General features: G+C 46.2%; 1 protein-coding gene across 17 annotated transcripts in view; it reads left to right on the top strand.

Moving 5' to 3' along the window:
* The window catches only part of TENM4 (teneurin transmembrane protein 4), a 3,083,677-nt gene that overhangs the window by 3,056,574 nt on the left and 11,873 nt on the right, over positions 1-15,230 (top strand). For all 17 annotated transcript variants that reach the window (XM_073019796.1, XM_073019792.1, XM_073019798.1 and 14 more), the window contains 3 exons: positions 3,763-3,998; positions 8,166-8,462; positions 9,952-11,566. In XM_073019796.1, the coding sequence (XP_072875897.1) occupies positions 3,763-3,998; positions 8,166-8,462; positions 9,952-11,566 (2,148 nt within the window). The remainder of the gene's footprint in view (positions 1-3,762; positions 3,999-8,165; positions 8,463-9,951; positions 11,567-15,230) is intronic.

The following is a 15,230-nucleotide window of genomic DNA, read 5'->3' as shown; positions in this document are numbered from 1 at the left end:
AAGATCTAAACCCAGCAAGGCCCGTCTCTTCGGATTCTTCTTGGCCTCTCTGTGCAGCACTCATTCCTTCCTCCAGGGTATGCAGCAGGATGGCCTCTGAAATGTAGGTCTTATGACCCACAGTCAGATTCGAGTTCTGCCTTGGAGAGGAGGGCAGGAGAAAGTCAGAGAGAGAGGCAGAGATTGTTTCGTAAGGTCTGCTTTTGAGTCTGAAGTGCCTCAACATTAGAACAAAAGACTATAACAAGGAGTATAGGAGTTATGAGCTGGGAACCATGAATATATAATCATAATGTCACAAGTGGGTTGAGACAGACCCCAGGCATTTCTGCTCTGACTGGATGATTGCCAAGCAAAGGTACAACTTCTGAGGCAGCCAAGATCTTGCCTGACCAAGGACTGCAGGACCACCAGTTACTCAGATGTCTTGTCCTTCAGGCCTGTCTTCTTCCCTGTGATTAAGAATTATCCATCCATTCCATACTGCTCAACGGGCTGTGAGTATTTTTCTCAAAGGTTCACGTGGGCTTTCTTATATTTGGGCGACTTTTTAAAATTTGAAAGTGCCACATTCCTCAGTTTTAAAATGTACCATCAATTTAATAACAACTTTTTAGGCAGAGGGAAAAAAGTCACACTGCTCAAAAGGCATACATGGACACATTCCAACTTCAAAAAACATTAAAATGTGAAAAGAAAAAGCACTTCTTGGAATCCGGGAAACATGGTACCTGTTTTTCCTCTTTGGTAGCTCTGCCAAGCTCTTTCCTTCTTGAGTACCAGGCTCAGATGCTCAGTTTTGCAGCTGCCTCACTAGAGTCTTTGTGAAAGCTCTTTCGGTTTCATCTTCTGTTTAAACTGTGGGAAGTAATAAGAACTAGCTGCTAATGAGCAGCGGCCTTGGGAAGTCACAGCCCACATTAAATGGGATCATCTGAAATGGGCCTCTACAGATGCTGTTCCCTCCAAGTCACCATTAATGGACATATGTGGATTCAGCAAGGAGCAGCTTTAAAGGATAAATTGACACAGGCTTTTTCACTGTTCAAAGGCAGAAAAATATAGATTGTCAGTGAATAATGCATAGCAAGTGTGAGGCAGATTTTAGAATTTTGCATGTGTGATAGAGAAAGATGGAGAGAGGAGGGAGTGAGAGAGAGGGGTGCCTATTTGATGCCATTCTAGCGGAAAAGATTCAGTGAGGGTTTCCCATGAAAACCATTGCTTAATAAGTGTCTTTAGTGCTTGACATAGCCTGGAACATAACTAGTTTCGTCCAGCAAAGATTTACTGAGCACGTATAATCCTAACAGTGATGATAGCTAACATTTTTGGAGCACTCATTAACTGCAAAGCATATTTTCAGCATTTTACATTAAGCAGTACCTCATAAGGTACCTCATATAGTACCTCATATGCCTAGGAGGTAAGTATTGTTGTCTCCGTTTTCTGAATGAAGGCAGTGAGAGGCACTCAGAGGTTAAGTAGCTTGCCGCAGTCACACACCTAATCGGGTGTTTGGACCCAGACAAACAGGCTTTATAGAACCTATTCTCTTAACTGCCAATCTAAAGACAAGGGGCCCTATATCCAGGACCATGTTCAGCACTAGAGAAGTTCACCATGATGTGTGTGTGTGTGTGTGTGTGTGTGTGTGAGAGAGAGAGAGAGAGAGAGAGAGAAATGGGATGGTGGAGATAGAGGAGAGACAAGAGACACACATGACAGTGACTAGCACAGTGCCAGGCACATAAAACCAGTGACAGCTAACATTTACATAACACTATATGCCAAGTACAGTTCTCAGCTCTTCATATTCATGATCTCACTCAATCCTCAGAGCATCCTGCAAGGCAGGGTACAATTATTGTCCCAGTGTAGTGATGAAGTACCAGAGGCATGAAAGGTTAAGAATTTGGCCAAGGTCTTACAGCAAGGCAGCCACAGAGCTGGAACCTGAGCCGAAGTAGCCTGACTCCAAAGCCAAGCTCTTAATCTTTGTGCCATAGTGCCTTTCACGGCCCGCACTCAAATATTGGAGAATTCGTTCATTAACGGAGCAGTGACTCCCACACCCCTCAGCTGCAAGACCACTGAGGAGGCCCATAGAGAGGCTGAGGGGTATACAGGACAGGGAGTCATGTATTCTGGCCAGTGGAAGAGGGGAAGCTTCTGGAAAGAGATGACATTGTAGCAGAGCCTGGAGGGAGTCTTAAGCCAGCACTTCCTGAAGAGGGGGGCAGTGCAGAGGAAACAGCCAGGGAAGGGCCAGAGACAGGAGAGTGCAGCGCAAACCCAGAGGCAGTATTTTCATCTATAGAAAGCAACTCTGTGTGCATTTTACAGCTGAAATCTACTTCTTTCACCAGAATTTTCGTTTAGTTAAAAATCTAAGTTAAAATGTTTTAAATCAAATTTAAAATTTCAAATCATTTCTATGCTTAAATCATGGTCATATGCCCGTGACAATGATTTAAAACGTGTTTATGTTTTTTGCTTTTTGTTTTTTTTTTTTTTTTTTTTGGCATTCTGTCAGTGGTTTAAGTGTCAGAGTTATATTTTTCACCTTGTTATAAAGAACATTGTTACCTTAGAGTGTATCAAGAGCCTTAAAACTGTTCAACCTGCCAGGTATGGTGGCTCACACTTACAATCCCAATGCTTTTGGAGGCTAAGGTGGAAGGATTGCTCCAGCCCAGGAGTTCAAGGCCTGCCTGGTCAAATATTGAAACCTAGTCTCTACAAAATATTTTAAAAATTAGCTGGGTGTGGTGATGCATGCCTATAGTCCTAGCTACTTGGGAGGCTGAGGTTGGAGGACTGCTTGGACCCAGGAGTATGAGGTTACAGTGAGCTGTGATCACATTGTACTACTGCACTATAGCCTGGGCAACAGAGCAAGACCCTGTATCCAGGAAAAAAAAAAAAAATTCAACCCTTTGCTCTAGTAATCCTACTTTTAGGAATCTATTTTGATTTGAAAATCTAAAATGAAGATATTGATATTGATTTATCTGAAAAGTATTTTTGAGGTATAATTCACATAGCATGAAATTTACTCTTTAAAAACATACAATTTATAAAGCTGTGCGATCATCGCTATGATCCAATTCTGGAACATGTTTATCACCCCAAAGAGAAATCCCATACCCATTAGCAGCTGCTCCACATTCCCTCTTGCCTCTCGGCCTTTGGCAACCACTGTCTCTAGAGAGTTTTGCCTATTCTGGACATTTCATGTAAGTGGAGTCAGACAATATGTAGCCTTTTACATCTGACTTCTATTTCACTTAGAATGATGTTTAAACTAAATATATACAGTGGTACTTATAATTCTGAAAAACTGGAATCAAACTGAATATCTATTTGAGGCTTGCTTAAATAACTTATTTTCATACAGTAGGATATTCTATGGTCACTAAGAAAAATGTTTATGAAAAAATATTCAGGAACATGATATAATACAATGATCAGTGAAAAACTCTGTAACTATTTTAAAACTCTTACCTATTTTAAACTGCAAGGGCATTTGGAAATATCCGAAAATCTACAAATATGCAAAATATTTACAATGGTTTTCTTTGGATATTGAGATTCTGCATGGTCTTCTCCATGTATTTTCCTCGTTTTCTTCAGTAATGATATATTGCTTTTACAGTTAAGAAAAGCATCCTTTAAAGTCCCCTCCACTGCCTCTGCTGTCCTCACACCTCCCTCCCCCTTCGATCCTTCTGAGCAGTCTGTGCCTGTCCTCTCCTGCAGACCAAGTCCGGAACAGCTACTACATTGGGGCCGACGGCTCCCTGCGGCTGCTGCTGGCCAACGGCATGGAGGTGGCACTGCAGACCGAGCCCCACTTGCTGGCTAGCACTGTCAACCCCACCGTGGGCAAGAGGAATGTCACACTGCCCATTGACAACGGCCTCAACCTGGTGGAGTGGCGGCAGCGCAAGGAGCAGGCTCGGGGCCAGGTCACTGTCTTCGGGCGCCGGCTGCGGGTGAGTGAGGCCTCTGGAGGTGGCTGTGTCCTGAGGGGAAAGGAGAAGGGTGAATCTGGAGAACTGGTCCCTGTTCTGGAAATTCCCTGGGACCTCAGTTTACTCAGCTGCAAAAGGGGGGAACTAAAGCAGAAACCACGTGTGATCAGAGACCCTTGTATGTCTTTTTAGTTTTGACTTGTAGAAAGACTACTGGCTTTGGTGGTAGATGGGTCTGAGTTGAATTTCCAGCTTATATTATTCCCTGAGTGAGCTTGGACAGATCACTAGTCTTAGAGCCTCAATTTCATCATCTATAAAGTGGGAAGGACAAGACCAATTTTACAAGTTGCTACAAGAATTAGAAGTAATAATATATAAAAAGCTAGGCGTGGTGGCTCACGCCTGTAATCCCACCACTTTGGGAGGCTGAGGCAGGCAGGTCACGAGGTCAGGAGATCGAGACCATCTGGCTAACATGGTGAAACCCTGTCTCTACTAAAAATACAAAAAAATCAGCCGGGCGTGGTGGTGGGCACCTGTAGTCCCAGCTACTCGGGAGGCTGACGCAGGAGAATGGTGTGAACCCAGGAGGCGGAGCTTGCAGTGAGCCAAGATCACACCACTGCACTCCAGCCTGGGCAACAAAGCGAGACTCTGTCTCAAAAAAAAAAAAAAAAAAAAAAAAGTAATATATTAAGCGTCTTAGAGTCTGGCTCATAGCAAGTGGTCAATAATAGCTACTCTTATTGTTATTGCTATTATTTATTACCATTTTTGCTATTACTATTGCTAACATGTCCCAAAATTCAGTTCAGCTACTTAGAACCTAAGCTACATTCTCCAAAATGACCTCTCCTGAGCCATCACTGCTGGGACTGGTATCATGGTCTTACATTCAGAATGCTTTTGAATATGTGGATGCCCTGAGCCAGCTCCTTGTTTGCCTCACATCCCATGTTTCTGTAGAATACAGCCTCTGCCAGGGCCTGAGTGCCCAGCTTCTTTTTCCGCCACCTTGAGAAAGGCAGGTGATGAACAGAGGAAAAGTTAATGAACTAGCCGTGGCTTTCCGCATAGCACCTTGCAGACCACGGGTGCTCAAGAGATACCTGCTGACCTGAAACAAACTACAGAACTGAGCTACATGTTCCTAACATTCCAGAAGTGTCCTCAGAGCAACACAGCTCAGACTCTCTTAAGTCCCCTGCCCTTCAGCAAAGAAAGTTCATTGAAGCCCCTCTTTTATACATGAGACAACCGAGATCCAGAGAGGGTAAACGATTTTTCCAGAGTCTCATAGCAAGGTGTTGGTAAAGACTAGAAAACAGGCCAGGCACAGCAGCTCATGCCTGTAATCCCAGCACTTTGGGAGGCTGAGGCGAGCAGATTGTTTGAGGTCAGGAGTTCGAGACCAGCCTGGCCAACATGGTGAAACTCCATCTCTACTAAAAATACAAAAAATTAGCCGGGCATGGTGATGGACACCAGTAATCCCAGCTACTCAGGAGGCTGAGGCAGGAGAATTGCTTGAACCTAGGAGGCGGAGGTTGCAGTGAGCTGAGATCATACCACTGCACTCCAGCCTGGGCAACAAAGCAAGACTCTGTCTCAAAAAAAAAAAAAAAAAAAAAAAAAAAAAAAACTAGAAAAATAGGCCCACAGCAGCTACAGAAACATTAAGTGACTTATCCAATATCACACAACTGGCAAAACCAGGCTTCATTTGTTCCCTCAACAGCCAAGAGCTCTAGCGACTATCTACTCTGGGAAACAGCTTTGCAGTAGCTCTCTGAGGAAGGCCTAGCTGTCTTTGTTCTCTGAGGCCTCACTGAGCCCCCGTCTGAATTTGCAGAGACTCCTGCATGCGCCTCTGAGGCAGCGTCCTCAGTGGGAAGTTTGACCTGGGTTTGATTCCCGCCTGTGCCGTGTGGAGCCTTGAGCAGCTCCTCTGAGCCTCAGGTGCCTCTGCAGAAACAAGATAATACACTCAACGCACCTAGCCCAGCGCCAATAGACTCCAGGTGCTCAATAAATGGCAGCGAGAAGCATGATTAGGATTTCTTCTCTGCTGTGTGAACTGGACCAAAAGTTTCCTAGGCTTTAACTGGTCCCTCTCCCAACCTGAGATTGATGGTGCTGTAGTCAGGTGGCCACATCCACATGTCCTCCCAAATAAATGGCCACCCACAGTGGTGGCAGGTGGCATTAGAATGTTAGCTGGGTGTGCCTCCCCATAATGGAGCTCATTTTTTATACAACTGGGAACTTTTTTAATAAAGAGGTGAAATAATCTCACTGCCACCCCTGCCGAGCACAGAATGCATTAGGTGGCTCCCCAGTGAGCTGTTTAATTTTATTAATTTTGCCAAAAAAGGTACAGCTCCCCTTCACTAGAGATCCTCCAGGGATAAAGCGGGGCAGCTGGCTCGGTGGTACCACCCTGAGGGGAGTCATAGGCGGACCTTCCAAAAGATACTTTAAAAAGGCCTCTGTCATTGTTGGTGGCACAGCCCCCATATCTTCCTGTGCCCTCTCTGAGAATAACATAGCTTCAGCCTCCAACGCCTCTGAGTTTTCATGGGAATCATCTGCCACACAGTTTCTGCGTCTGCAATTGTGGCTGATTACCCCAGGGAAGGTAACCTTATTATAACCAGGTCATTCACAGCTAAAGTCAGCATCGTCATTATAAATCTTTATTTTCAAGGCCTTAGGATTTGTATGGGAGAAGGGGGAGACACACACATCTCTCCTTCCTGGGATATGACCAGGATCATTTGCTGTCATTTAATGGAAATAATTCCAACCATTTATTCAGTACCTTCCATGTGCTTAACACTCCACTGATTTACGAAGTTTCTTCAACCTTCACAACAACTGTTGTTATACAGAGTAAGAAACTGAGTCTCGGAGAGGGGATGGCACTTGCCCAAGGTTGATAGAAAAGTTGGTCACAAAGTTGCAGCTAGAATCCTGGTCTTCATTCCTAGACCTGGACCCAATTTTTTTAACCACACAGGGATCCAGAGGGCCTTTCATTGCCTCGGTCCACACATGCCATTTTGCATCACGTGACCTAATTATCTGCTTTCCTCTTGGGTCTTCTTTACTACTTGTCAACCTTAAGCAATGACTAGTGGAAGAGACAGAAAATGTGCCCAAATGTCCCATAAGGCCAGACACCAATTAGCGGGAACCAGTATTTTCGCTCCAGAATACCTGGCAATGTTTCAGGGAGCACCAATGCCTACAGGGCAAATCCAAATACAGAAACAGGCCCCTGAAGTATATTTCTTTATTAAAATATAAAAACCCTGACTTACCACTATGTCTGTAGGAGCCCTGTCCTTCTGACTCTGAAAGGAAATTGAAGTGTGTGCTGACCTAGCAGCCCAGGTGGAGTTTATACAAGGCACTCCCGATCCTGAAGGCAGGAGCAAAGTGCCTCAAAGCCAGGACTGTGTCCCCATTCGGCCCACAGCCAAAAGAGCCACCCCAGTGACAAACACTCACCGCCTCCCAGCACCTCGGGGAAGATGTCGGGTACTGACTCTGGCAATCAAGAAGCCCTGATTGTCGTGGCAAGGCAGGGGACACCCCAGAGGGGCTGGGAAGTCCAGAGCCCCCAGAAGGCCAAGAATTGCTCAGAGGACCACTGAGTGTTTGGTGGCACGTTGTACGGGTGAGAGTCAAGTCCAGACTCCATCACTCACCAGCCACGAGATCCAGGGTGAATCCGTTCACCTCCCTGAGCTTTGGTGTCCTCGGTGTCTGGTGTAGAGCAGACGGGTCAGTTTATTTGCTGGGCTCACTTGGTAGGTCTCTTTTCAGCAGGGAGTCAAGAAGGATCTGCCTTTTAAAATGTGTCCTCATTAGAAGAATCGCATTAGAAAACATGCAGATCCTCTTTGGTCACAGCTACTGATTTTGCAACATAGGCATCGTCTTCATCCTCACAACAGCCCTGTGCAATTGGCATTATTGTCCCCATTTTACAGGTGAGGAAACTTCACAGAGCTGACGAATGACAGAGCCAGGGTTCAAACCCATGTCTGTTGCTGCGCAGGACCTGTGCTCCCTCCTCTACTCAAGAGCTTCCCAGCAGAGCTGAGAGCCACGTGGACCATCAGACCAAAGTTCTCATGGTCCAGATTAATGTTCTCTCTCCTTCCAATCTTTCTCCAGGTTCACAACCGAAATCTCCTGTCTCTGGATTTTGACCGTGTAACACGCACAGAGAAGATCTATGATGACCACCGCAAGTTCACCCTTCGGATTCTGTACGACCAGGCGGGGCGGCCCAGCCTCTGGTCACCCAGCAGCAGGCTGAATGGTGTCAATGTGACATACTCCCCTGGGGGTCACATTGCTGGCATCCAGAGAGGCATCATGTCCGAAAGAATGGAATACGACCAGGCAGGCCGCATCACATCCAGGATCTTCGCTGATGGGAAGACGTGGAGCTACACGTACTTAGAGAAGGCAGGTGTCTGTCTCCCTGCATCACTGGCCTTGCCATGCAGAAGGCCAATCGTTCATGGCCAAGCCCAGCCTGGTGGCCTCAGTGGGCTATATCTGACCCATGTCTCTGAAAGGAAATGTTCAGGAAAATCTGCCACAGAGCACAGGGGGTCCCAAGAGGCATCTAGATGGATCATGGAGATGGCATGGCAGGTGGCGGTCCTAGGGCAGGAGAACATGAAAGACATGCCTGATAGAGTAGAGGCCCAAACACTCACTGGACTTGCAGAGCAAGACTCACGGTTCAGACCCAGGCCAAGGGTCTGCTCCCAGGTCTAGGGCATGTGGTACAATCCAGTTGTGGAGAACCAGGCAGAAGCCTAGGGATCAGTACTTAGGCAGGAGGCACTGAGCTTCAAGTGCTGGACATGGCCTTAGTAAGTCTATTCTGCTATAGGGTCAGAACTCATTTCATCCCAGGGGTAGGAATCAGAAATGACCTAAAATCAAAAGTTGGTCTCAAATAGGAGAAAATGGTAGCTTTTCAGCATAAAGCCTTTAGGCCTATTATCTGCTGATCTTTTCCTGAGAACAAGTGCACTGCATGCCCCAGTTCTGGTATCCAGATCCCTGCTTTGTTTCCTGACCCTGGTGACCCATCCAGGGCCTACACTGTGCTTGCTCTGAGGTGAGTCTCCTCTACATACTGGGTGAGTATCCCCAAAAGTGACGTTCTGTGCTAGTACTAAGAGAGAGACCTTGGAGGTCATCCAACATACTGAAAACCCAAACCCAGAGAGGAGAGGAACTTTCCCAGGGCCACACAAGGAGTCCATTGTTAGAAACCGGCTTCTCCCATTCCCATCACAGCCTGCCCTACCCCAGGGTAGGCGTATGACCTGTCATTGTGCAAAGCCTTAAATGCCTTTCTCAAATATGGTCTTCATGCTGCAAGCCACAGGGAGTCAGCAGAAACTGTTTAGCAGGTAAAATAAATTGTCAGACTGTGTTTGGGGGAGCTTATTCTTGCCTGAGTAGGAAGATTGGTTTGAGAAGTCCGGGGCAAGGAAGCCAGACTGCCGTACACACTTCAGGCCAAAGCTTCTCGACCATTCTCACACCCCACCACACACAAAAGTAACCAGGTCTATACTGCACAAAGGGGCAAACGCATGAGGCTGCTCACCATAGGACAGCAAATGGCCTGAGTACCTGGCCCCAGGTAGGTTACAGACGTGCCTAGGCCCCAGGTAGGTTACAGATGTGCTAAGGTTAAAGGTGTGCTAAGATGAGACTGAGAGAAAGCCTCATCTTGGCACATCTGTAACATATTTGCAGTATCCTGTGGCACTCCTGTTGGAAAGCTCTGGTTGGAGCACAACTCAAGAGAACCATGGAAACTCAGGATTCTCCTTGGACGTTCATTCCTTCCCTTTAAGTCTCGAGTATGTAGAGCTACCCTTTCTCCTCACCACCCTCCTCTCATCTCTTGGTTTTCCTCTCCCTCCAGTCCATGGTGCTGCTACTACACAGCCAGAGGCAGTATATCTTTGAGTTTGACAAGAATGACCGCCTCTCTTCTGTGACGATGCCCAACGTGGCACGGCAGACACTAGAGACCATCCGCTCAGTGGGCTACTACAGAAACATCTATCAGCCCCCTGAGGGCAATGCCTCAGTCATACAGGACTTCACTGAGGATGGGCACCTCCTCCACACCTTCTACCTGGGCACTGGCCGCAGGGTGATATACAAGTATGGCAAACTGTCGAAGCTGGCGGAGACACTGTACGACACCACCAAGGTCAGTTTCACCTATGACGAGACGGCAGGCATGCTGAAGACCATCAACCTACAGAACGAGGGCTTCACCTGCACCATCCGCTACCGTCAGATTGGGCCCCTGATCGACCGGCAGATCTTCCGCTTCACTGAGGAAGGCATGGTCAATGCCCGTTTTGACTACAACTATGACAACAGCTTCCGGGTGACCAGCATGCAGGCTGTGATCAACGAGACCCCGCTGCCCATTGATCTCTATCGCTATGATGATGTGTCAGGCAAGACAGAGCAGTTTGGGAAGTTTGGTGTCATCTACTATGACATTAACCAGATAATCACCACAGCTGTCATGACCCACACCAAGCATTTTGATGCATATGGCAGGATGAAGGAAGTGCAGTATGAGATCTTCCGCTCGCTCATGTACTGGATGACCGTCCAGTATGATAACATGGGGCGAGTAGTGAAGAAGGAGCTGAAGGTGGGACCCTACGCCAATACCACCCGCTACTCCTATGAGTACGATGCTGATGGCCAGCTGCAGACAGTCTCCATCAATGACAAGCCACTCTGGCGCTACAGCTATGACCTCAATGGAAACCTGCACTTACTGAGCCCTGGGAACAGTGCACGGCTCACACCGCTACGGTACGACCTCCGCGACCGCATCACTCGACTGGGTGATGTGCAATACAAGATGGACGAGGATGGCTTCCTGAGGCAGCGTGGCGGTGATACCTTTGAGTACAACTCAGCTGGCCTACTCATCAAGGCCTACAACCGGGCTGGCGGCTGGAGTGTCAGGTACCGCTACGACGGCCTGGGGCGGCGGGTGTCCAGCAAGAGCAGCCACAGCCACCACCTGCAGTTCTTCTATGCAGACCTGACCAACCCCACCAAGGTCACCCACCTCTACAACCACTCCAGCTCTGAGATCACCTCCCTCTACTACGACTTGCAAGGACACCTCTTTGCCATGGAGCTGAGCAGTGGTGACGAGTTTTACATCGCTTGTGACAACATCGGGACCCCTCTTGCTGTCTTTAGTGGAACGGGTTTGATGATCAAGCAAATCCTGTACACAGCCTATGGGGAGATCTACATGGATACCAACCCCAACTTTCAGATCATCATAGGCTACCATGGTGGCCTCTATGATCCACTCACCAAGCTTGTCCACATGGGCCGGCGAGATTATGATGTGCTGGCCGGACGCTGGACTAGCCCAGACCACGAGCTGTGGCAGCACCTTAGTAGCAGCAACATCATGCCTTTTAATCTCTATATGTTCAAAAACAACAACCCCATCAGCAACTCTCAGGACATCAAGTGCTTCATGACAGGTAAGGACCACGGCTCACTCAGGGCAGGACCCCATAAAGTGCTCTTACTACCTAACAAGACTTAGTCTTCTTTGAGAAAGGTGGTGTAGGGTGACAGGAAACACTGACTTTCTCTTAGAGCAGCATTTTCCAAAGTCCATTTGAAGAAACACTAGTTCAGAAAATACTCTGGAAAAATAGTTCCAGCATCAAATAAATTTGTCAGGGTCACCACCATTATTACATTTTCATAGCACATTTCGGTGTATGATAAGCTCTGGGAAGTGCGATAAAAGTGAACTATTTAATATATTTTCCCGCTATTTCTCAAACTTATTTGACTGTGAAAGCCCCTTTTTCACCATGAAATCCTAATATCTCATTGGATACATCCCATGGATTGCACTTTAGGAGTTTCTGACACACAAATCAAACTGCTTATGAGTCCTTGATTGGGCTAAGGTATGGCTTTAAAAAAGAAAATTAGTTGTCAATCTGAGATAATGTAAGAACAGAGTGAAGGATCCACCATTTTGAAGCTATGACATGTTACAAAAATTATTTAACTGCCCTGAATTCCAGTTTCCTGATATGTAAATTGAAGTTAGAATATCTACCTGTAAGTTAAATATGTGTATTATAAACCCTAGAGAAATCACTAAAAAGATAAAAACTAAAAAAAGAGTCCTAGCTAATAAGTCAACAGTGGAGATAAAATGGAAGACTAAGAAAATAATCCAAAGAGGGCAGGAAAAGAGGGGAAATAAGGATAAGGAACACATGGAACAAGAGAAACTAACACCTACCTTCTAGGGTGGTTGCAAGGGTGAAATGAAATACTTCATGAGGTTCCTAGCACAGTGCCTGGCTCATGTGGTTTCCGTTTCCTTTACCCTCTGACTTGAAAAGTGAGCTCTGCCTTCCACTAGCATGAAAGCAACTTGAATATAAAGTGTCCCAGGGTCCCACAAGCAGGGATGTCTCCAGCAACCACAGCCCTCCCAGCGCGCAGCCAGTCCCAGGTTAGCCACAGAGGCCCCCAACCCCACAGAGAGTGGGTGGGGGTTTGGGTAAAGCCCACGCTTTTTACATAAGAGAGTTTGTGATAGGCAAAAATTGGGCACATCCCAACTTGCAAAGCCAGTAGTCTCTCCCCTCTTTTGTCTTGCAATTCAGTCCTCTTGCCCTCTTTTATGGCAGTTTCCTTCATCCTACAACTGCCTCTTCTGTGCAGCCACTGTTTCAGGCACTGGGGATAGAAAGATGATCCCTACATTCCAGGAATTTTCACTGTAAGGGGAGAGACAGGCAACTGCTGTCAAGAGGGGAGGGCCATGGCAAAGGTTTGCACAGATGCCCCTTGAAGCACAGAGGAGGAGCCACCTGCTCTGCCCAGGGCATTCTGGGAAGTTTTCACAAAGTAGCTGACATTTGAGGCCAGCTCCTGAATGGGTGTTCACCAGATAATGGGGGAGAAAGACATTCCAGAGATAGAAGGCAGCACATATAATACAAAAGTGTAGAGGGGCAACATGATAGCTCACGTGAATACCCCTTACAGACATGGCTTCCCGGCTCCCAAACTTGGTAGCCCCCACCTGGAACCTATTTCTGCTGACAGCAGTAGAAGAATTCCTTTTTCAAGAAGAGTTCCACATTGTCACACGTTGAGAGCAGGCATCCCAAGCATAGGAAAGAGGGGAGAACAGCATCCTAAGCATAGGAAAGAAGGGAGAACAAGGTGGTGGACAGGTGTGATGAAAACAGACTTGGGGCCTATGGATAAACATGAATATCCTAACAATGTTTCACAGCCTTCATCATGCTCAACTTGGCTGCTAGTTCTAGAGAAACTTGACAGATTGAGATGACATTTCCATTACATCTGTCTGCATTAAGCACACCCCCTGCCTCACCCTCCAGTGAGTTTCCTGTGAGATGTCTTGGCAGGTTACTGTAGCTGAAAAAAATATGGTGAAATAGGAAACGTACTTTTCTATCAAAAAAAAAAAATCATTACATCTTGCCAAAATATTACTCCCTCCCCGCTTTTTCTTTGTACACCACCATATACATATGGTCTCCTTCCAGAATAGCACTAACATAACTAACTCTCTATGCTATCTGGCACTTGGCAGATATGCTCTCCTTTAAACTTTGCAACAACCGTGAGATCACCATCATTATCTCCATTCTGCAGATGAGACTCCAAATGTCATTTGAGGCTCTAGTGAAGGGTTTGTCCAGAGTCACACAGATGTAGACCATGGAGCTAGAACTCTAATCCAGGGCTCTCCAACTCCAGAACACCGTCCACTACAGTCATGCTGGCCTCCAAATCCAGCTTTTAACAAAGCAACCAACCACCAAGGGGCACCTAACATTTTCAGTTTGGGTTCTATATTCTAGTCAGTTAAATCCAGCAAAGAGTATATTATTCATACTTATTCCTTGCCAAACCTGTACTAAGGATCCAGAGAGGAGTGAGGTATAATACCCACCTTCATAGATCACAGGGTCCAAGACAGTTTTCTCGAATTTCTTTGCCTATGAACCCACCATAAGAAAAAGATTTTATGTTGCAATAAAACACTAAGACAAAAGGTTTGCAAAAGAATACTTAAGTGTGATGCACTCATTTTCTAATCTAGTCTGTTCCATTTCAATAAAAATGCTGGTCATGATTCACAAAATTGATTCTACTACATAGTGGGTCATATCCTACATTTGAAAACCTATGGTGTGCAAAGAAGAGATTTCATATAAGCAGTTAAGTTTTTAGCAAATTTGAAAAGATTTACAATCATGAATAAGAAACCAAGATACTATTACTTCTCGCTAAACCTTTCATCTTAGCATCCAGGTAGACTACATGCATCTTCATTCACATTCAGCAACAACAACAACAACAAAATTCTTTTTTTTTTCCAAAAATTTCTTCAAGTGTCCTGAGATATATTCCAGTGAGATAGGCTTAGGTCACAGGACAATCCCTGAAGCACTTACTGTGACTGGAGGGAAAGAATGCACTGATTGGCTTAGCCTAGGTCACATGCTAACCCCTTAGGTGGACTCAACTTCCCTGTAATTACACTAATACTCCAGAAAGGAAAGAGAAGGCAGAATGGGCTGCTGGGAAGGCAACCAGAAGATGTCCACTACCAATATACCATGTACATCATTGCACTCTATCTTCACTTGATGCTTGTGAGGTGGGATCACTGACCCCATTTACAAAGGGGAAAAGTGAGGTTCTGAGGTTCAGAGAGCTAAAGTAACTGGCCCACTAAGAAGTGGCAAGGCTGGATTAGAACTCTGCTCTGATTCCAAAACCCTCATTCTTGGATTCAAATACACTTTGTAAAGAACAAAACCACACACATGAAAGAGATTATTGGTTGGGTGTGGGGACTCACACGTGTAATCCCAACACTTTGGGAGGCCGAGGTGGGCAGATCACTTGAGGTCAGGAGTTCAAGACCACCCTGGCCAACATGGTGAAATCCTGTCTCTACTAAAAATACAAAACTTAGCTGGGAGTGGTGGTGCACACCTGTAATCCCAACTACTCGGGAGGCTGAGGCAGGAGGATTGCTTCAACCTGGAATGCGGAGGTTGCAATGAGTCAAGATTGTGCCACTGCACTCCAGCCTGGGTGACAGTGAAACCCTGTCAAAAAAAAAGG

This window comes from Chlorocebus sabaeus, chromosome 1 (genome assembly GCF_047675955.1).
Source record: "Chlorocebus sabaeus isolate Y175 chromosome 1, mChlSab1.0.hap1, whole genome shotgun sequence".
Taxonomy (NCBI): Eukaryota; Metazoa; Chordata; class Mammalia; order Primates; family Cercopithecidae; genus Chlorocebus; species Chlorocebus sabaeus.
The sequence above is the reverse complement of the archived record's forward strand: the minus strand, read 5'-3'. Positions and strand labels throughout refer to the sequence as shown.